This window comes from Catharus ustulatus, chromosome 3, assembly GCF_009819885.2.
Source record: "Catharus ustulatus isolate bCatUst1 chromosome 3, bCatUst1.pri.v2, whole genome shotgun sequence".
Taxonomy (NCBI): Eukaryota; Metazoa; Chordata; class Aves; order Passeriformes; family Turdidae; genus Catharus; species Catharus ustulatus.
In genome coordinates, this window is record NC_046223.1 from 11,731,445 (window position 1) to 11,753,556 (window position 22,112).

Here is a 22,112-nt window from a genome sequence, read left to right on the forward strand (position 1 = left end):
ACAAATGCAGTCTGTGTGGCTTTGCCAGACTGGTTTTGGGCTGGCCAGAGGATCCCATCACTGAGCACAAAGGTGGAGATGAAGCCATGCTAGAGGAATGAGGATAAGCTGCAACTTTCCTTGCCCTGTGCATGGCTTGCATGGGTATGGCTCCTCAGGCAACAGGGTTGAAGCAAATGAGAAGAGATCATCCCATCCACAATATTTGGAGTGGCCAGGATTTGGTGTTCATGTTCTATCCTGGAGGTGAGATTAGAGTGGCGTGGAGGACCATGCTGCTTGAGACCCAGCCCAGCCTTGCTGCTCTGAGCAGGGTGGTCCCAGAGGTCCCTCCTGGTCCGTGTTATTCTGGGATTTAATAATATTGAGCAACTCTGTAGGTTAGTTCAGGGTTTCCATGTAGCAGCACCCAGACTTGGATCAGTGAAATCGAGGCTCCAAACACCTTGGTCACCTTCCTTGGAAGAAACAAGACCCTTTGGAAAACATTAATCTCAGCTGCTCTCTTGTTCCTGGATCAGAGACTAATCTTCTACCAGGCAATTTAAGATGCTGAAGCCAATGGCTCCTTATGGCTACCTGGTGATAATTTTAATATATTATGACTCATCTGAATATCTATCAGCCAGAATGGTTTTGTATTATCCTATTCAAGGGAAGCAAGGCATTCCCAGTGAAAAGAAACACTGCCTATGGATTCTAGCAATAGGCATGTCCTTCCACCTAGTCATTCCTGCAGCCTGGAACCAGGCAGTTTTCATCTGAATAAAACAGGTGTTTAAAATAATTTCCTGGGGCTGCTTCATTTATTCTCCTCTCTCCCACTCTTGTCCTTTCCCACCTTCATCATGCCCTTGAGAGTAATGCCAGGAGAAAAAGCGTAGCCTCCTGGGAGCAATACAGCAGCACGGGGAAGAGGTTTCTCTGTATTTCCCACTCCAGGAGAGCAGAAGGATCCTCTGTTCTGCCTCAGACCTGTGGAGACAGAGCAAACCACTGCCTCCATCCTGCTATCCCTGCAGGTCCGAGATGACTTAGTGGCTTTTCAATTACAGGGTGTGCCTTCCCATACCACCCCTCCCTTCGCCTGCCGGAGGGGGACCACATCATTATCATGAAAAGCCTCACAATCTGAATTCTCCAGGGCACAAGTAGATGCTCTCCTGTCAGGATATTCATGTTTTCCTTCTCTGGAGGACTAGCAGCTCATTACCACGGGGAGCAGCACTGCAGTGCTGACTGCCCCTGTTCCTGGACAGCCCTCTTCCTGCACAATGACAATCAACTCTCATCAAATTATTACAGCATCTTTTATTGTTGGTGTGCTACAGCAGAAAAGATGCAGATATCAGAGGAGGATTCCAGTCATTACCACTCTTCAGCCTTTGATTAACATTAAATACCTCTACAAGCTTCATGCCACATCACAGGCTTCCCACGCGACACCGCCAGGTCTGCTTTAGTGAGACCAGAGAGGTTTGCAAATAAGATTTTTTAAAGTATTTTTTTAAAAGCAAGTAGGTAGTTCTGCAGGGCTGGATTCTTGTTCACATCTCCCCAGACAAAGGCACAAGTCACTAATCGCAAACCCAGGTCAGATACCCACCTGATGCACTCCAGACCCTGCACCTTGAGCAACAGACCAAATCACCTTGAATTCTTACCTGAGCAAAGATAGTCTGGGGTCTTTTTCCAGCCTGCCCACCTACTCTCTTCATCCCCGGAGCAACAACCAGCAGAAACCTCTCTGCATAAGGCCCTGACAGAGCTCTAGCGACAAAAGAGCCACCCCTTTCTTACCTTCAACTGCTGATGCTCCTTAGGGCTTTACTGAAGGGAAAGAAAATCACATTTTTTGAAGCCTCTTACAATTGTTGTTTGGAAAGCAAGGAGAGCCCACAGAATGTTTGAAGTCACCCAAAACCCAAGGCACATACACACAGCCCCACCATGAGGGCTGTTACCATGTAAGGCACTTCCTTGAAGAGAGAGGTGCCTTACTAGGCAGAAGTCTCAGTGGTGAGGCTGTGCTCCACATTTCCACACTGCAATAACCTGGTGGGCTCTGGGATGCAAGCACTGGTTCATGTGGGACATCAGGGATACTTTCATATCACCTTCAAAATAAAAGGGGTTGAATTTGGTCAGGGCCACCTCTCACCTTCTCCCTGCAAGGGAAGAGCCAAGCCATGGGCTAGAAGCTCAATGTGCATACAGAGCTTGTTTGGAGCCCTTGCACTTTTACTGCTCCCTCCATGCTGAAGTAGGGAAGTCGTGGAGGGAATCCTGGTTTGGAGGGAGATCTCTATCTCTGTGGTGAAGTGCACATGCCATGAGATGGAGCTGCTGCTCTGGTAAAGGTTCCTTGTAAAGTTGCAAGAGTTTGGAGATTTTTTTTCCATCTTTCCTGAAGTCAAGGAGCCAGGGAGTCACTCACAGGAGTCCTGTCCACCATCACCAGTGTTCCCACAGCCTGGCACAGCCCTGACAGCCACCTTCTGGGACCAAGCCCACCCCCTCTTCCCATGCCAGCCAGTGTGTTTTGCCCTCTTAGACAGGACAAACACACGTTTCCCTTTGTTCCCAGCTCCACACCTAGTTTTTTTCTTTGCATCATGAAGGGCTGGCTACTCATCTGTAATTCAAAAGAAAGCAATGACTCACTAGACTACATCGCTTTCCAAGGCAAAGCATTTCATGCATTTCGCAGGCACGCTAGCCCAGGTTATGAAAGAACCTCTGCTGGTGGCACACATTCTCCCCATCACCCATGTCCCTTGCAAAACCAGAGGGCTCAGGCTTCCACCCTGCAGAGGCATAGAGTGCAGGAAGGGGGTTTGTGCTTAAATCACACATTTGCATTGTGTGAGGAATGCAAAATGCCATCCCCGCTTTAAAACCTGGCTACACACTGGCACTAACCCAGCCTAATTAAAGGTAACAAAAACCTGAAGTTTCACTTTTGCCATTAAGCTTCCAAGCACCAGGTGAGGGGTCTCAAAGGCAGGTGGAGCCTCAGCTGCCAGCCCCTCACATCCCAGGGGACACCATACACTGTCCCTGGAGCTGCAGCCCCTAGTTTTTCCCAGGAGCAACAGGGGCAGGGGGGTGTGAAGGGGCTTTAAAACAGATGAGAAATGCCTTACCTTGAATGATAAGCCAGTCTTCACCATTTTGGGGCTACATTCCCAGGCTAAAGTGGGATGGTATTTACAACTGTCTCTTCTCCCTGGGTTGGGGTGGTATTTTGATATCTGTATTTCCATACCCCAGTGCTTCTCCCTGCAGCCTGCCTGATCCTGCCTGTCTTTCCCCCACAGGAGACTGGAGACAGAGGGTCTCTCCAAATTGTGCACTTTGGGCTGGTGTGAGTGAGCTGCCAAAGCAGAGAAGAGAAAACTTCACTGAGGTGGTGAAGTTCATGAGAAGTCCTTCAACGAACTTCCAACCAGGCCTGGATCCAACCAGTGGCAGATGACAAAACACCAGGCTTAGAAAATATCCTCTTCTTAGATCTCTAAATTATTTTTGTGTTCTTATTGATATGTCCATGCAAAAAGTGCCCTGTTTGCTTGTGGAGGGCACAATGTGGTGACATTTTCATCAACTGTGTCAAAAAAGCGAGCAATTGACAATCCCTATTTACTGTACAAACTCAATGCTGAAAAATTTGGTGGGGTTTCTTGGATGAATCCATAAGCTTTTCAGGAGAAAGTCTATAATTCTCTATGCATTATATGTTTTTACAATCTTCACTTGGAAGCAGATTTGAATTTCCACTTAAGGCTCTGAAAACCGTCCTATTGAGATACCAGCAGATAAGATCTTCACTCAGGATACCTCTGTGAAAGAGCAGCCTTTCAGTCAGCAGCATTTTTCAAAGAATGCTCTCAATTTTCATATCTAGATATATCATCTTAGTTGAATAACCATTATTTTGCCTTGAAAAAAAGATGCAGAGCCTCTTAAGCATCATTCCATTGGAGTCCAGATTTTAATCTGCCTCCTCTAACCACAAAGAGAAAATGCATTGAGAAGGGAACTTGTGCCAGCCCTCTCTATTTTTTTCTGGCAGTAAAGAGGGGCGAGCATCATTGTGGGTCCTTCCTCCCACCACCTGATGGAGCACAGAGTGTAGGAACGTGGATATTTTGTGCTCTGTCCTAGGCACATGTGTGCATTAATCGTGAGCTTTTTGGGGAGCACTGGGTGGTTGAAACCCAAAGCCAGTGAGCTTCTTGAAGTTGGTTTTATGTGGTGAACAAATCTGTACGGTGGACTGAAATTTAAAGCACTATGCAAAAAAAAAAAAAATCTCCAAAACCCACAAGCCATAGAAAGTATTTCATTAACAAAAGTTCTGCTTTTATCCAAATAAAATATTTACAGTCCATTTTCCCCTATGAGTCAAAATTCTGCTGCTAGATGGGTGATTTTGGTTGCACTGTTTCAGAACTTCATCCCAATCTACACCTTTCCACACATGTATTCAGAAGAGATGCTTTGGTTTGAGGTTTGAAGAGAGCCAAGGGGTTGTAACCTGTAGGGTTTTGTACACCCAACAGGGAAAAACAAATAAAGAGAGCTTTGAAACAGAGCAGCTGCTGCCTTACCTCCCCTCGCAGAGCCGAGGCGGTGACGGCCGAGCTTGGAGAGTGGCGTGCCTTTAATGTCCCACGGATTGAAATTGAATTTCTGGAAAATACATGGCACAGCGCTGGACCGCGGTAACGGGGGGCTTGTTCTGCCTAAGAGGCTGCAACACATCGCCTTGCCATACAGCTATTTTGCTGAATTGCAGCCATATTTCTGTCAGTACAAGTGATGGTCTATATGAGGGATTAATCTGACACCAGACAGTGATTCTTAATCCTTCAGTATATCATAATCTATTTACTTTGCATGCTAAGAGGATTTCAGCTTAAAAATATACAGGAAGTGATACTAGAAATGTACATAAGGTCCAGAATACTGTTTCCTAATATTGCAGTTTTTCATTTAAAAAATATCCTCACATGGTTTTCTTGGAAAAGTCCTGTCAGTCCAGGAAAAAAAAAATAAAATGTTGAATAGGGATTTAACTGGAAATAGGCAGATGTTTCCCTTTAGGCTTCAGCCCTGTGACCATTTTCACCCTCCTCCTTCCCCACAGCATTTTGTGCTCGGCAGTGCAACATGAAAGGAGAGCTCTCCAGTACAGCAGCTTCCTCAGCTGTGAGGTTCACCTGCAGACTTTTCACTGACAAAATCAAAACAGGTTTGGAACCAGCATGGCATTTTATGTGCATGAATTGCTGCTCAAAGTGTATGAATTAGCAGCAACTGGCTAACACGGAGGTCAGTGCAGGGAAAACCACAAACCAGTAGTTCCTTATTCAGCTGTAATCACCTGTTTTCTCTGCTCTCTGCCAGGAAGGCTGCCTACAAAATAACTGTAGTAAGTCATGTTGGTGGGCACAACTTCTGAAACTTAAAACAGAATTTTTAGTTATAATTCCTTTATAATTTAAGTCATGTTCAGCCGTAATGGTTTGAGTTCCCAGAGCATGTCCTGCACCCAAAAGAAGAGTTGGTCACCCCAGCCAGCAGCCGCCCTGTCCAGCCTCTGCCCACCTCTGCATGGCCCACGAAGGGTGTTCCCATTCCCACCTGCCACACGCAGGGGCTCAACAGCAAAGCGGGGACGCAACTCCGAGCAAATGCTCTGGTAACAGCAAATAGGTCATGGATTATTCCAGGTCCATGAAGCACCAGCGTAAAAGCCAAGGGCAGCCCCAGCTGGGGAATGTTGTCCCCTCTGTCCCTCCTCCTGCTCACCCCAAATCCCGGCCCTTCAGTTCCTGGCAGGAAAGCCCCAGGTGCCTTTGGGGCAGGCACTGCGGGCAGGCGCAGCTGCCCTCGGGCAGGGGCAGGAGCTGCGCGGGGCTGGTGCCGGGGCTGACCCAGCCTCCGGGCCCCGAACAGCTCAGTGCTCCAGCAGCGAGTGCGATTTTAATAATAAAAAAGGGAATAATGGTAGCCATGCGCCCAGCAGCCTTCTTGCTGGAGAGATGAGGCACGAGCCAAGTAGGCAGCTCTCTCAGAACCGGGTTGCCCTAAAAAGCTTGGCAATCCTGCTGGCGCCTGCCCCTGGAGCCGGGCACCAGGCACCGTGCCACCTTACCTGCCGTGACTCATGCTCGGGGTGGCAGTGCCTCTGCCAGCCTTGAGGTAGCCTGCAGTGGGAGAAGTTTGCAAAATAGGGAGGGTGCTGCTGCCCCCCAAACCCACATATGACCCCTCCCAGCCCGTGCGCGCTCACCAAGAGGCAGAAGTCAAGTCTGCCCGCACTTAAAAAAAAAATGAAATTAAAAGAACCAAGCATTGAGGGCACAGCCATGATTTAGTGTGATCTGAACCAGGTCTCCTCTGTGCCTCCACAGCCACCTGTGCTCAGCATCCAGCTTCAACGCCATGCTCCAGGTCTATGTGAGTGCGACAGGAAAATGCCCAAACTGCCGTGTGGGAGTTGCTGAATAAACCACTGATCAGTGGTGTTCCTGGTGCCTAAATCGGCGGGGGGAATGTGAGGGAACACGAGCATCCCTTGGAGTCCAACACCCCAAAGCAAAGCCCAGCCCCGCTGTGGGGCACTGGATGAAGAGGTTTAGGACCGTATCACCAAAATGTAATTCAGGCTCTCCTCTTGGCTGTGTGTCTCGCTGATCACTGATTTACTGAGTTGCAGTGGAACACAGTTCATAAGGATGGTGAAGTGCGCATCATTTTTGTTTAAAGAAGACAAAAGATCTGGGGGATTGTGTGTTATATACCTGCTGGATCTTATCTCTCATGTGCTCACTAAATCTGGGAGGGCAGTTCCGATTCATTTTGTGCCCAGCACAGATTTTTTTTTCCCCTCCACAGCCCCAGGAGGGCTGTGATAACTTTTTTCCCTTTAGAGGAAGGACTTGGGGATGCGTAGACTGATGCACCTGGACCCAGCACACGTGGCCCTCACTCAAACTGCCTGTACAGCCACACTTTAGTGATTGCAGAAGAGAACAATTATTTTATAGTAGAGGTATAGATTTATTTCTTTTAAAATACTAACATATCCTTTATCTATATGTATGCGCAGAAGGAGACAACGAGGAAAAGAATCACTGAAAGAAAAATCCCCTGACACTGACTCAGTCGCTCGTCCCCTCCCACACCTCCCTGTTGCACCGAAGGGTGCGGGAGGCCGCCCCCGCCCCGGGGCTCTGCCATGGCCGGGACCCTGGAAGGCTGAGCGGGGCTGGCGCGGGTGGCTCCCGGGGCCGATCCCGCTGTTTTCCGCCGCAGCCGCAGCACCGCAGTGCCTGTCCCGTTCGCTGTCCATCAGGATACTGGAGCGGGAAAGCGGGGGCAGGTGGTGCGGGAGGGGGGATGTGAAACCCTCCCCAAAGCAGCCACGGAGAGCATTGGCTCCTCTCACCCCACCACGCTCGCCACTGCCCAGGCTGCCTGGGCACACCAGGGATGGGGACACACGGAACAGCCCCGGAGCTCCCAGATGCAGTGGGCAGGACCACAGGGAAGTGAATTTGAGGATGCTCCCCGAGCAGCGCATCGATATTGGCCCAAGCAGGGCAGCACGCGAGTCCATGTATCCCCGGTCCTGTGCAAGTGGGAACAGCCCCAGCATCAACAGGCAGCTTCCAACAACTGGAGGGAAAGTCGGAAGGGAGGCGGGGGGTGAGGGGGAGATTGTCAGGAAAAAAAAATTCATCTCCCTGTCTTCCTTGGCTGGACCGCAGCCGGCAGCGGCTGAGGATGGTACGACCGCGAGCCGGGGCTGGAAGCGCCGGTGCCGAACCCGCCCAGAGGGACAGGGATCCGGCTGGGTGTCCGAGCGGGCCTCGCATCCCACCACCAGCACCCAGGCCCGCCATGGGTCCCGGCTTTGGGGGTTGCGCCACCGATCCTGGGGGGGAATTGCAGTTTCGGGCAGCGCTCGCCCGTCCCGTGAGTCCCATCGGCACCACAGAGAGCCAATAAATCCGTAACCAATTAAGCGTCAATTAACCTAAGAGTGGGTCCCCAGTCCGGCCCTGGAGCACTGGAGCCCTCCAGAACACTCGCAACTCATCCCCATTCTCACACACATCCCCGTCCTGCTGGGAGCCTCCAAGAAATATTTACCTGCTCCTCACTCCCCCCAGGGAAGTTTTATGAGGCAGAGGAGGCGAGAGGGAGGAAGGAGGACACGACACCACTACATTTATTAGTTTAGATTTTATTGGGGTGGGTGGGAAGAAAGGAGGGGGGTTGCCTTACAATGGAAGGGGTTACGGCATCAGAAGTCACACATACGCTGTCCCTGTCCCCGCTGCGGGGCAAAGCTGCCGGGAAGCACCAGCCCAGGAGGGGGAAGCAGGAACGCGGGGCTGCAGCCCCGACCCGCCACAACGCATCGACCGACACAAGGGGCTCGAAACAACCAAAACGAAAACCAAACCAAAAAACACACTCCGAGAAGCCGTGCATCCCCCCTCCCCAGCCCCAAACCAGAGCTGCTTGTCCCTGCAACCCTCCCCCCAAAAAGAAACCAAAACTTTTTCTTTTGCAGCTTTTTTTTTTCCTTTTATTTTTTTTCCAAAAGTTTTGGGTTTTTTGGTCTGCAGGTTGCGGATCAGCTGGGCAGCCTTTTCCTCCCCCTTTGCCTTCCTTCTGGGCACCTCCCATGGCTACTGCCTCCACCCTAACACTCACCCCAAGGACGGCACAGCCAAGTTTGTGCAGAGCAGCCCTCGAGGATGGATGGAGGACATGAGACCAGGAAAGATTCAATTTTTTAGGGAAGAAAATTGAAATTTGAAATTTTAAAAGTTGGGTTTTTTGGTTTTGTTGTTTTTTGTTGTTGGTTTTTTTTTTCACGTTCTGTTCCATGTTAGGCTCTAGATAAATGCCAACCCAACAGCATCAACTAAAAATAATCATGGTCACTGGAACGGACCGAGTATTTACATCATTCCCGCCGCTCCCCGCGGCAAGAGGCTGTACAGGACTGGCGAGCCGGGGCTTCCACACCCGCAGGGGCTGAAGGTCCCCGCACAAAGCTGGGGGGGCACTGGCAGGGCAGGAGCCAGCCTGCGCCTCTGCCCGGGGGGCAGCAGGGGACACGCTAGGCTTTTTAATTTTCTTTTTTATTTTTAAACTCCTCTTCTGTTGCGTTTAAAAAAATAATAATTATAATAAACCTGGTGGAGTGGTGCAGGAAGCAAATAAATATCAGTCAGTAGAGATGGAGGCGGCAGGACCTCCCCAGGGCATCGCCACTGCTAACGAAGAGGGAGGAGGAGGAGGAAGAGCCAGAGTCCTGCCCAGGAGGCTGTGGGGAGTCCCCGGGTGGGAGGTCAGTGGCAACTTGGGGGGATGATGACCGGCCCCTCACAAGACCTGGAAGCGCCAGGACGCCTGGTCCTTGTAGTCAAGGCAGTCGGGGGAGTTGAAGTTGAGCTTCCAGGAGGCAGCAGCGGCGGGCTCCTTGTAGTCCAGGCAGTCGGAGGAGTTGAAGGGCAGCCCTGTGCCTCCGTACCCTTGGTGGTGGTGGTGGTGGTGGTGATGGTGGTGGTGGCCCGAGCTCTGGCTCAGCGGGTGGTGGTGATGGTGGCCCGGCACCGAGGAGGGGCCCATGGGGCTGAGCTGGTGGGGATGGTGGTGAGAGGTGCATGGGCGCCAGGTAGGAGCTGCAATCCACGCCCCCGAAGTAGGACGAGGAGGGCGGCGCAGGGTAGCCCTGGCCGTAGCCGCCGCCCTGGCTGTAGGACACGGGATAGGAGGCGGAGGCGGCCGAGGCGGCGGGGGCCGGCCCGCTGCATGCAGGAGGCGGCCGGCGGCAGCGGCTCGGGCACCGTCACCCCGCGGGCGCTGCGCCGGGAGAGATGGAAGCCGGGCTCCAAGATGGATGACGCCGGGGTGCTGAGAGAGGCCGGGGCTCCCACCGGGTCTGAGGAGGGCCGAGCTGGAGGAGGAAGACGAGGCGGAGCTGGAGGCCGCTGCCGGCGGCGTGAACTGCCCGCTGCTCTCCGAGCCCGAGCTCTCCCGAGCGGGCGAAGATTTCTTCTTGCCGGACGGCTCTTGGCCCCGCCGCCGCTCTGCTGCTGCTGCCGGCACTTGGCGCGGCGGTTCTTGAACCAGACCTACAGGGAGAAAACGGGGTGCGGGGGAGCAAGGAGCGTGGTGGGGTGAGCCCAGACAGCCCCAGAAGCTCCTCAGCCTGCGAGCGCCCAACCACCCTCACCCTGGCACCAGTTGTCCCAGTCCCCACTAACACTGAGCACCCCTCACACCCCCAAATATAATCTCACCCCTGCCTGGCAACCCGGGCACCCCACAGCCTGCCAAAGCAAGGATGGCCAGGGTCAAAGCCTGTAGTGTCCTAGCTCGTGCATATCCTTGGCACAGTGACAAAATATGAATTTGGGGGACAGATCCTGCATTGGGTGCTGCCTGCATATCCCACCCCCTGGGTATCCATTGACCAGTTCCCAAAGGGAATACCTCTGGGAAGCACCCAGGTGGTAGGGCTGCTATGCCCTGGAGCAGGTGGAGACTGACAGAAAAAATGTTAATAAAAATAAAATTAATACAAGAGACTAAAAAAATTAAGATAAATGCTCCCTCTTTGGCTGAATGTCCCCACAGTGGAATGGACAAGCAGATGGGAGCCCACACACATCCCGGTCTGGAGGAAACAGGGATGAGTGTGCATGGAGCAGCCGGTCTGAGTAGCGCCAGCTGAGCTGGGGTGGTCCTGCATCCCCCATCCCACAGCGGTGCAGGATTCCCCCGCGCAGGTACCTGAACTCGGGACTCGGGCAGGTTGATCTTCAGGGCGACCTCCTCCCGCATGAAGATGTCAGGGTAGCGGGTCTTGGCAAAGAGAGCCTCCAGCACGTCCAGCTGCGAGCGGGTGAAGGTGGTGCGCTCCCGCCGCTGCTTCCGCGGGGTGGCTGCGGGATGAGCACCACCAGGCCGGTCACGCTGGGCCCCCGCGCACCTCCCGCACGCCCCGGCACGGGGGAGCCCCGGTGCCCCCGGGACAGGGGCCTGAGAAGCACCCAGAGAGCGGCAGCGTCCCTGCACACCCACGGCTGCCGGACCACGTCCTGCTGCGGCCAGGGCGAGGGGCACAGGGCTGGGGAAGGGTCAGGCCTGGCTCCAGCGGGAGCTATGGGGAGATTTCGTTGTGTGGAAATTAATTACTTTTTTTTTTAATGTTCAATTTGAAAGTTCTTAATCCTTAAAAATCCCCAAGAAAACTAGACACCCCGAGAACAAGGGGGAAATTCAGCTAGACCCAATGTCCCCAGGCACGGGTGCAGGCGAACAACCAGCCCACAACCCACCCGAAACAGTACTGCCCCACCAGCTCCTCCAAACCCGCACGGGTGGAAGTGTCCCCCCTCCGCTTGCTGGAGGATGGGGGGACTGGGGGGGGCCGCGGGGCGCGGCACTCACCCGGGTACCCCACGGAGGGATGCAGCAGGTCCATGGCGGGGGCCCGTCAGCCCCAGCCCATTCATGCCGTAAGGGGGCTGTTTGAGGTAAGACATCATGCTAGAAGCCGGGCAGTTTTCCTCCGAAGTCCCGCAGGAAAAAAAAATCAAAATCAAATCGAATGTATGCGGTGGGGAAAATGGAAAGGGAAAAAAAACTGACAAAAAGTGTCCCCGAAAAAATCCCCAAACAAGAGGCAAAAAATTGTGAAGCCAACGACAATTTGAAAAAGGAGCACAAAGTCGCTGCAAGAGGAGTTTTTTCGTTCCGTCACGCCGTCACCGCCACGAGGTCCTCAAGAGATCGCAGGTGAAGTGAGAGAAAAATTAAAACGAAGGGAAAAAAAAAACCAAAATAACAACGAGGATCGAGAAACAGACGGATTTCTTCCCGCACAGAGGCGAGGCCGGAGCGCCTGGGGAGAGAGCGGAGAGAAGCGGGTAAAGGCTTCGGCCGCCCGAGGGCTGCCGGGGGCTCCCGCCGGGCTGCGCCCACCCGGCGTGGGGGCTCCGCGCTGGCGGCTTCCGATTGTTAATTTTATTATTATTTTATTTTAAACGAAGGCGAGTCGCGCGCAAGTGCCGAGAGGCAACAGTGCCCGGCGATCGGAGAGATAAAGCAATTATTTAAAAAGATAATTGGATTAGGAATCAAAAGGAGGTATCAGAGGAGGGAAGTATAATTAATTTAAAAGCGAGCAGACGGGGACGTTTTAATTAGAAATGGATAAGAGTTAAAAAGGGGAAAAGGAAAAAAGAGCGCTACGGCAGCCGAGCGGGTGACAGTGCGGGCAGCCGGGACGGGACAGCGGCGGGGCCCGCCCGGGGGGCTTCGGCAGGGCCGGCGAGGGGGACACGACACCAGAGACCCAGTAGCGCCCGGGCTCGGGGGCAAAATGCCGCAGATAAACGCGGAGGGGAGGAAGGAACGGAGAGACCCCGGGGGGCCCCGTCGAGCCCCGGGCAGCCCCCGCTGCCGAGGCTGGCACAGCTCCGCCCCAGCCGGGGAATGGGGCACCCAGGCCGGGGGATGCCGGGCGGGATCGCGGTGCCCTCCTAGGCCGGGGCCGGGCGCAGGTCGGGTGGCACTGCTGGGACCCGGCGTTGCATAACTTTGTCGGGGACGCGGCGGAGCGGGCCCGTCCCGGGAGGAGAGAACGGGGAAGAGTGGGGAAAGAAAAGTGAAAAAGAGGAGAGAGGAAAGAGGAAAATCCGAGACAGCCTCGGCCCGGCCGTGCTCACCACCCCTGTCCAGGCACCGCGGGCCCGCTACGCTCCGTCCCGTCGCTGCCGCCCGCCCCGTCGGTGAGCGCGGTGCCCACCGCCCCCGCCCGCCTCACCTGCGCGGCCACCTGCGGAGCGACGGCGACTGAGCGCCCGCCCGGCGGGGGCTGCGCGGGGCAGCGCGGGGCGGAGCGGGCGGGGGGCGCGGAGGGGGCGCGGCGGGGGGAGGGAGCGAGGGGGGCAGGCAGGTGAGAGGCGGGCTGGGGAGGGGGGCCGGGGGGGCGCTGCCCGGAGCCGAGCCGCGCACCCCCGACTTGTCGGGGTGCCCCGCGTTACCTTGCCGGCGGCCCGCGCTGTCGGGGCGATGGAGCCGCGGCCCTGATGAGGATTGATCACCTACCCCCGGCCCTACCCTTGTATGTGCGCGCAAAGCAACTGCGTAACCAGCCCGGCGCCAATCCCTGGCCGCTCCCCGCCTGACTGACAGCCGCCCGGGCAATGGCAGCGAGGGGCGACGGCTCCTCCGCACCGCCCCGCGCCGCTCCGCGCTCCCCCGCGCACCGAGCCCGGCGCCGCGGAGAGCCGGCCGGCCGAGCGAGGGGTGCAGGGGGCTGGCGCTCAGGGCCCCCCGCGCAACCTCAGCGGAGAGGGTGGCTGGGGGGAATTGTTGAAGTGCGGAAGAGGGAGGGCCTCTCCGCGCCCGCGCAGCTCTGCGCCCTCCCTCAGGATGCCCCCCAGGCGTCCCTGCCGGCCCAGGGGAGGCCGCAGAAAAAGTTTCGGCTGCCGCCTTCGCCGGCGCGGAGGGCGCTCCTGGGGAGGGGAGGTGGTGTCGTGCCCCCCCCATCCCGATGCCTGCAGGCTCTCCCAAACTTTGTGCTTTAAAATCCCAATAAAACTACAGCGACCGCACCTTTCCCCGCATGCCCCGAGTTTAAGGGCTGCTGCGCGCCGCGGGGGGTGAGCGGGCGGGGGCCGCACGGGAGCGGCGGGGAGAGGGGCGAGGGGACACCGGGCCCTCTCTTGGCTCCTCGGGGCCCCACTCCTCACTCGAGGTGGCGGGGTCGGGGCGCGGCGGCGGCGCAGGCGGCGGAGCAGCCCCGGACCTCTAAAGAGGCTCCGGTGCGCGGCTTTTGTTGGTCTCCCCAAATCAACTCCCTCTAATTGCAGTGGAGCTGAAAGCGAGCTAATGTTCAAAGGCGCTGCCCGCCGGCCCCGATCGGAGCGCGGTCTCCCGGGGGTAAGACTTCCACCCCCCCACCCCCATTTTGTTGTTGTTGGAGTTTTTTTCCCTTCTTTTCAAATCTTTTTCCTGTGCGAAGAGGGAACCGTCTAAGTCGGGCAGGAGGGAGACGATGAGTAGAGCGAAGGAGGTTAGCAAGCTCCTCTGCTCTCCCGCAAAAGTCAGCGACAGGGGCACTTCTCCCCGTAACAAAGGCGCCGCGGCCCATTCACAAAAAAAGTAACGGCAGGAGGAGGAAGCAGAAAGAGTTTGCGGGGGCAGTTCTCCCCCCTTCCAGCCCCTCTTCCCCGTTTTGCCCTGGTCCTGCCGGGGCAGTTCCTGGCTTGGGCTGCGTTCCCCCCGCCCCCGCTGCCTTCCCATCATTTCTCCCTGCTGGGGCAGCCCCGGTCCTGTCGGGCAGCCCCCCCCGGCTCTCCCCCCACCACACACACCAGGGGGTATCCATGCCCCCCCAAGCCTCCCGCAACTCCCGCTGTTACCCAATCCCCAATTGCGGACGCCTCCCCGCAGGCTCGGCCGGGGGCTGCGGGCAGGGCGGGCGCGGGGCTCGCCACCCCACCGAGGTGACGGTGCCGGCGACTCCGATGCCCCGTTCCCTGCGCCGGACGGAGCCTCGCCCTCCCCGCTGCGCCCAGGTAAGGTCGGCGGCACCGCGGGAGCTGCGGGCGGGCGGGCGGGCGGGCGGGGGGCCGGGCTGCGCGACCCCGGCGAAGGGCAGGGGCAGTTCGGTCCGGCTGCAGGGCGGGGGCCTCCTGCGCCCGGTTTGCCGGGCTGGGGGAGAAAGACGGGTGTCACACAAACTTATTTTTTCCCTCAGCCCAGCGACTGAGTTACTTTTTTCCTTCTAAAAGCTAGGCTCCTCCAGGAGGAGAGGATGCCCGTGCGCGGCCCCCTCGCCCCCGGGGCAGCCCCACGCTTCGCGGCTTAGCAGCTCCCGGGCAGGCAGGGCCCTGGGTTTTGCTCGCCTCTCCCCTCCTGATCCTCCGCCGCTCTCCGCAGCCGCGGAGCCCCGGAGCGTTTCCTACCGTTCCCAGCCCCTGTATTTTTACGGGAGGGCAGAAGAGCACGGCGGAGCGCGCTACCCCAGCCCCCCCGGCGCCGAGGTGTTCCGCGCATCTTCCCAAACTTTTCGTGGGGCCAAATCCACCTGCGGGCCCCGGGGCAGCCCCCAGTTTCCCAGGCCGGGACGTTCCGCGGCACCGGCGGCCGCTCGCACAAAACCGGGCGCTTTCCTCCTCCACGGGAGACTCTTTTTGGCGGAGCGGGCCGCGGCCGTACCTGGAGCCGCCGGCGCTGCTGCGGTTCCTCGCGGAGCGGCAGCCGCGACCCCGCAGGGTTCGGGCTCCTCTGCCCGCTCCGCTGCCCGCGGGTGCAGCCGGGCTTCGGCCGCGCATCCCCCACGCCGCTGGCGGGCGGCATCGGCACCGCGGGGAAAAGTTTTCCCTCCCGCTTCCCAAGTTGCATTTTATTAAAATCAAACGAAAAACTTTTCCGGCCGGTGGGTTTCGTTGCGTTGGCGAAGCGGCGGCGGCCGGGCCGGCCCGGGGTGCGGAGCCCGCTGCCAACCCCGCCGGGATCGGTCCCTTCCCGCCCCCCCGAGCCCCCTCCCCGGCCGAATGAGGGTGGGAGGGGTGAAGGGAGTTTCCAGGTAAAGAGGAAAGCGGCAGTTACGGTAAGAAAGATTCGGGTTTTATTGAAAATTTTATATATGACTCGGTGTTGTAATAAATAAACGAGACGAGCTCCACGAAGGGACGATGCGAGCGCGGGACACGCTTGGGGGCACACAGACGGGGCGGGGTGCGGTGGGGAATGCGGCCGGGCGCAATAAATAACGCGGAGCGGGCGGCGCGGTCCGGTCCGGTCCGCGGGGGACGCGGGTGGGAAGTGTCGCGCTGTCCCAGGCCGGGCCGGTCTCTGCCCCGGGCTGCCCCGCTCCGCTCGCAGCCGCTCCCAGGGTTTTGTGCCAGCTCTGGGGGAGAAGCCCCCCGAGTAAACCAGAGCAGCTCGGCTCTACTCCCGGGGAAATGTAAAACTGATGTAATAAACCACTGGTAAATACAGCACATTTTTAATAATAACTGGGGTGGATCTGACCTAACTATAAAATGTAGGTAGCTTATTAAGTATTACATATGGCAGGACTAGATGAAACCATTCCCAATGATTTTTTTTTTCCTATATCCCCCTCTCTAATCCTATTACGACAAAAACATTTTTATTTCAAAACTCAGCCCTCCTCCAGCTACAGAAACCAGGACAGACTATTTCTTCTCCTCCTTCCGCCCATCTCCGGCATCGCCCGCACGCCAGGGGTCTCGGCGATTCCATTTCCAACGCTTTCGGCAGGAGAGCTGAGCCCACACGGAAATCATGGGACAACGCGAGTTCGCTTGAATGGAAAAGAAAAAACAACGGAGTGGGGCCCGGCGCAGCCTAGATCTGGCCTAAGAAAATGGAAAAAAAGTTTAATTTTTTTTTCAAAACATCTTTTTCTGTTTGTTTTTTTTTTTTTTTCCAGTCTCATATCGGCATTTTAAGAACGTAAGAAAGCCGTGCTGCGATTTCGCTGCCGCCGCAGGAAGGCCGCTCACTGGAGAACGCATTTCTCTTCCTTCTTGGCCATCTTGCCTTTGTTTTGCTCGAGGGTCCTCTCCAAATGCTCGTCCTCTTCCTCGGCCCTGCGGAAAGAGGCGGAGGGAGGAGCGGTGAGGGGCTGCGCGGGATGCACCCCGGCCCCGCTCGCCTCCGCGGCCGCGCCGAGCTCCCCCATGGCCCCGGCGCCCGCCGACTTGGAAAAACTTTCCGTGGGGACCGTGGCGGCTCGGCCGGGACACCCTCCTCCCCCTTTGCCCGACTCACTGCTTCTCCTGGGCGTCCAGGTCCCTGACCAGCGCGTCCCGTTTATTAACGAGAATAACGAGTTCGTCCAGCAAGAGCTGCTCTCGCCTCTTCTGCGCCTCGGTCTTCTGCCAGTCTGCGGGAGAAGCACAACAAGAGCAGCGGTGAGCGCGGCGGCCGCCAGCGCCCGGCACAGCCAACCCGGCCGGGACCCGCGCCCGCTGCGGCCCGGTACGGCCCGGTACAGCCCAACGCAGCCTGGCACGGCCCGGCCCGGCTCAGTACAGCCTAGTGTAGCCTGACACAGCCCAACTCAGCCTGGTACAGCCCAGCCCGGCCCGGCCTGGCCCGGTACAGCCCAACCCAGCCTGGCACGGCCCGGCCCGGGCCAGGCCTCTCTTCCCAGCGAGGCTACCGCAAAGACAAGCGCAGGCCGGCGGCATTTCGGCTACACGGCTTGGGGGAGCTCAGCAGAGATTTGGGGGTCGTTTGGATTTTTTTTTTTAAAGTGTTAAATTTGTTTTGTTTTTCCCAACTCCTGTGGCACGGCCACTGCCGGGTTTGCCCTCCCGGAGCAATGCCCGCTTCCCGCATCCCGGCTCCTCTCTGCGCGCTCCTCGCCCGCTCTCAGCGGCTGGAGGAATCTCACACAGAGCACCATATGCTCCGCAGTTACTTTAAAGGCAGGTATCGCTTAATTAGCATTTCCCACTTTGAAGTAAAAATACACTTGCTACAGAATATCGCGGGGCCCCTCCAGCCCCGGCGCTGGCAGCCAGCGGCGGGCGGGCAGCCTCGCAATTCCCAAAGGGATTCCTGCGGCCGCGGCCCCTCGGAGCCCGGCCCGGCCCGGCGCAGCCCCCCGGGGCCGCCCGCAGCCCTCGGCTCTGCAGCCAGACCGTGAGGGCTTGTCGCTGTCAGTCAAGCCCCAGCCTTCCCCGCCTCCCTCATTAAGAAGGTAAACAATGAAAAGCAGGAGCAGTAGATTATGAGGGAGATAGCAGGACAATTGAGGAGCCGGAGAGAAAGAGGACACCAGCTTCCAAAAAAAAAAAAACCCAAAAAACCCAACAACGACCGGGAGAAGCCACCGGCCCGGCGGCGTCCTCCTCCTCCCCGGCCGCGCTTCCCGAAGGCGAAGGGGAGAGAGGGTGCAGTCCTTTTGGCTTTCACCCCCACCCACCCGCGCTCTCCATTGCCCTGGGCGATCATGTTAAAACTCACATGGCTGGTGCTTATTCAGATAAGCCGAACAATGCTCCCCACCGGTTACCATGTGAATCTTCACAAACCCCGCAAGAATGCGGTGGTTCAAATCCCCCTGACCCCCCTCCAAAGCCAAATTTATTCAAGACAGCAAACTGCTCAGAAGCTTTATGAAAGCAAATGGTGCTAGAGGGAATTCAGCCTTGTATTTACAAATTAAAAATTAGATGCATCATCATGCAATGAAGGTTGGAAGAGCGGCAGAAAGGCAGGAATGTGTAACCGCTTTTATCGCGCCCTCCTCGCCGTCTGCCTGGGCACACGGGGCCCACGGGCGAGCCGCGGGAAAAGCAGCACGCAGGGAAAGCCACGGCACACGCGTGTGCGGGCACTGCGAGCGGCGAGCATGCACGGCCGCGTCCTGCCGGAGCAGGGGCACCAGAGCCCTTCCCGGAGCACCGGCCTGCCAGGGCACTGCCCAAACTTCCCGGGAGTTCTTATTTATCTCGTTTTTCTCCTTATTTTCCTGGTTCTCCTTATTTTCCTTTCCCACTTTATTTATTTATTTTTTAAATGCATCCTTTCCCCTCCACCGTTGCTAAGGAAATAATTTTCAGGTGTACACAGATCAGAAGTGGAGTTAGCAGCCAAAATTACTGGCAATCCAAGCCATTTTTTCCTGCTTTAACTTGGGTAGCAGCCTTTTAGCTGCTGCTTCTCGGATCATTCTCTCGATTTTTTTTGCTGCTTCTCCTTCTGCTCCTTTTGGGCAAAGCTCCTTCACTTCAACCCGTTTAAAACACACTGCTCTGCCACTCTGCGAGTCAGAGCTTCCCGAACCGGAGCGTTTTGCCCCACAAATAAAGCCCCTCACACGCAGTGAGATCTCAGCATGACACTATCCCCCTGAAAAGGGCCACGGCAGCAAGCCAGACAGAAAAGGAGAGAGAGAGACACGGCAGAGGATTTCAGGGTGTTTGCCCGGACCCCAACTTCCAGGTTAACTTTCCCTCGGCTTCAGGTGCGAATTGTCCTGGGACTCAGGCTCCTTGGCACATCTGGGCACAAGAAGCTCTGGATGAAAAGGGGTTTGAAATCCACCATTTCTACCTGGACTTTATATATTTTTTTGCCATTTTGATGGTTTTCAATTCTTATTTTTAAAGCTCTTTTTTTTGTTTGTTTATTTGTTCATCTCCAGTTGCAGCAGCAGCTTTAGTTTTTGAAAGAGCAAACAAGTCAGAATATTTCAGTACATGTTTTGCTCAGCCCTTCACTATTTCTCTCTGTTAAGTCCCTTCCTAAGTGCTACAGGTTTTGTTGCTTTATCTTATAGCCCCGTGAAGTAAATAATATCCTATTAGGATTTCATGGAACAAAACTGTGCATTTTTTTTGGTTTTTGCTTGTTTGATTTTTTTCTGTATTTGCTTATTATCAATGTTTGAAATACGCCATGAGAAAATCTGCTGGCAGAAATATTCCCTTGCAATTTTACTTCCATTTCTAGAAAAGGAGTCTGTCGTTCCTTCCCTCAAAATAAATAAAGAGTCAAGCAGCAATTGGTTAAAAGTGTAGTATTTAAATAACATTTTATAGGTGACCACCTTGCAATTTTGTTTTGTCCTACAAAATACTGCTGGGCAGTAGTTTTGGGAAGCCTCCCTATGTTTAAAAAAGCAACTGTGTTCAAGTTTGATTCCTACCTGTTGTGCCTTTTAAGCCAGGATTACCTATAACACCTGTCACATATAGTTACCCAGGCTGACTGCAGCTCTGGGAAGCTACAATATGGGCTGTGATTAATTTGAAGATTTCAGAATAATACTGTTATAAAAGCTACTCTCTGGACAAAAATAGGATTAAGCTCTGAGGCTGTATATGAGCTAAAAGTGTTGAAAGCTAAAGCCCCCGTGCCACCACTCGCAACGGGCAGTTTAAAATGACAGAGTTTGCTAAATTCACATTCAAGTAGAAATGTTTTCAATTATTCATCTTCATTGACTTCATATTGTCTTTTTTTTTTCTCCCCACTGCTTAAACTGATAATTACTTTGAGCAAACAGACGTCCAGTTCCCATAGAAATGCTTTAATAGAAATGGTCGAAAGTTCTCGTAGTAAAACCTTCAACCTTGCGACTATAATAAATAAGCCTGGCACTTGGATGAAAATTAACACTAGTTTTGTAAAGAGCACATTGGGGGATTGCAGTCAGGTCTTATCTTTAGTTCCAGTCAACTAGCAATCCTGAAAGAGTTTGCATCATCATCAGAGCAGGCCATTTGATAGGATTCTGCTGCTGAACCTAATCAATCTATGGAATACTGTGGCTGCGCGGTGTAACAAAGCTAAAATAGATTTACAAATGGGGTTTTAGAGGATAAGCTCCTCCACAGGATTACATATTGATTTTAAATATAAAAAGCTTATCATATAAACCATAACTACAAAAATAGTGAACCTATGCATAAATCCTTTTAGAAGAGCACACACTTCAAACTATAAGCCAAGAATAAATCAAGATGTACAAAATCCGAAAGAAGATCCATTTCTTGGGTAGAAAATGAACACACTACCCCAAGGTGTGCAAAAATGAACTTATCTTTTCTAAGGAGGCATTAAAACTCGACTGAAAAAAATAAAAGAAACGAGTGAGAGGAAAGGTAGCTGAAAGTGAGGCATCCCGGCAGCCGGCTGCAGCACAGTAAAAACCAGGCTCTGACACTCAGCACCTTGTGCACAGGAGCAGCTGGCTCCCAACAGCCAGGCTGGACGCCCGGCCATGTGAAGAGGTGAAAACGGACCCCGTTTACCTGCATTGTCTTTGGCCTGTTAGTGAGGGGTTTCTGGCCTTTCTCGGTCGGAACAGTCCAAGAGGAACACTTTCTAGCTGGAAGCAGGCAGTGCGTTAACTCTCCCTTTCTTATCTCTACGGCTCCGTGGGGGAGGGGGGGAGTATGCCTTTTTTTTTACCACCCTGGGTCATTCATGTGCTCCTCGTGAAGTGCCGTAACCCTCCAAGAGGCCATTCAGCCCCCGGTGCCCGCAGATGAGCGGCCGGGAAGGAGCCACTGTCTTCACATCACTGAGCAGCCTAACGGGAAGCACCTCCGGCGGCCAGCGCTGCCCGCACGCTGCCCAAGCAGGCACGGCAGAGCCGCCTTTATCTGCCATCAGCAGGCTCCCACCTTCTGCAAAGCTCTTTTCTCTCATTTTTTTCCCTGTCATCAACCAGCTAAGTAAATTGGTTGACAGATTTTTAAACAGCATAGTCAGGCGTGGAAGAGTTAGAGCAATTTACCAAAACCGTAATTACCACCTTTCAAAGACTTTTTTTTTTAAGTTCCAGTTTGGGTTGGTGTGTTCTACCTTTCTTTTACACAAACAAACCGCTCCCATCCTGTGACATATATATATATATATATGCATGTGTGTATATATATATATATGTATACATACATGTATTCTTTTTTCCTGCTCATGTACCTCGGTTTTGGCACTGGTGCTGATAAAAGTGAGATCTGTCTTTTCAACTCTTTCAGGGAGCCCAAGTACTCATTAGCAACCGGCTAAATGGCCCTGAGCCGACAGTGCTGGGCTGTCCCTGCTTCTTCAGAGAAATCACACTGGAAATGGTGTGGGTTTAGCAGTGCTTCCCAAAAAGTTGCATATTTGCATCTTCTGAACACAGAAAACACTGATGCACACATCAAGAGGTGAGATGTCACAAATGCGCATTTTGAGTCTTCACAGGTGTTTTCCTGGAAGAGTTTCTCCTTTAATTTTTTTTTTTTTTTTGGGTAAAAGCAGATAACTGTTAAAAGTTCTAGAGGACCAATAATCTTTCTGCTAAATGGGGACTTTGTTGCATAACTAAAAAAACTCCCAAAATAACCAAAATTCTCCAGCACTTATGTTTGCTTCCAAAACCTCTCTTTACCATAGCACCAGTAGCATATTAAAAGAAAAAAGAAGAAAAAAAGAAAAAAATGAGAACGAGAAAAAAAAAAAGATGATTTTCTGGAGTTTGAGCATCCCTCTCTGAACTTACAAAGAGAAATTAAAAGAACATTTTT

At 54.4% G+C, this 22,112-nt stretch overlaps 3 protein-coding genes across 13 annotated transcripts in view; 1 reads left to right on the forward strand and 2 right to left on the reverse strand.

Annotated features, from left to right (window-relative positions):
- The window catches only part of LOC116993576 (WD repeat containing planar cell polarity effector), a 157,939-nt gene extending 153,342 nt beyond the window's left edge, over positions 1–4,597 (forward strand). For 2 of the 3 annotated variants that reach the window (XM_033054358.1, XM_033054360.1), the window contains exon 18: positions 3,321–4,597. In XM_033054358.1, the coding sequence (XP_032910249.1) occupies positions 3,321–3,478 (158 nt within the window). In that variant the 3' untranslated portion in view covers positions 3,479–4,597. The remainder of the gene's footprint in view (positions 1–3,320) is intronic. The other variant, XM_033054359.2, reaches the window with a different exon arrangement.
- A 3,643-nt stretch (positions 4,598–8,240) lies between these two features.
- Positions 8,241–13,209, reverse strand: OTX1 (orthodenticle homeobox 1). Its single transcript, XM_033056728.1, is given in 10 exon segments — positions 8,241–9,690; positions 9,692–9,833; positions 9,835–9,886; positions 9,889–9,957; positions 9,960–10,094; positions 10,097–10,166; positions 10,828–10,979; positions 11,488–11,527; positions 11,529–11,941; positions 13,086–13,209. Coding segments are annotated over 9 exon segments (993 nt in total). The 5' UTR covers positions 11,586–11,941; positions 13,086–13,209; the 3' UTR covers positions 8,241–9,414.
- A 2,447-nt stretch (positions 13,210–15,656) lies between these two features.
- Positions 15,657–22,112, reverse strand: part of EHBP1 (EH domain binding protein 1) — a 212,207-nt gene continuing 205,751 nt past the window's right edge. For all 9 annotated transcript variants that reach the window (XM_033054322.1, XM_033054320.1, XM_033054323.1 and 6 more), the window contains 2 exons: positions 16,852–16,966; positions 15,657–16,670 (listed from right to left, as the gene is read on the reverse strand). In XM_033054322.1, coding sequence (XP_032910213.1) covers positions 16,580–16,670; positions 16,852–16,966 — 206 coding nt within the window. In that variant the 3' untranslated portion in view covers positions 15,657–16,579. The remainder of the gene's footprint in view (positions 16,671–16,851; positions 16,967–22,112) is intronic.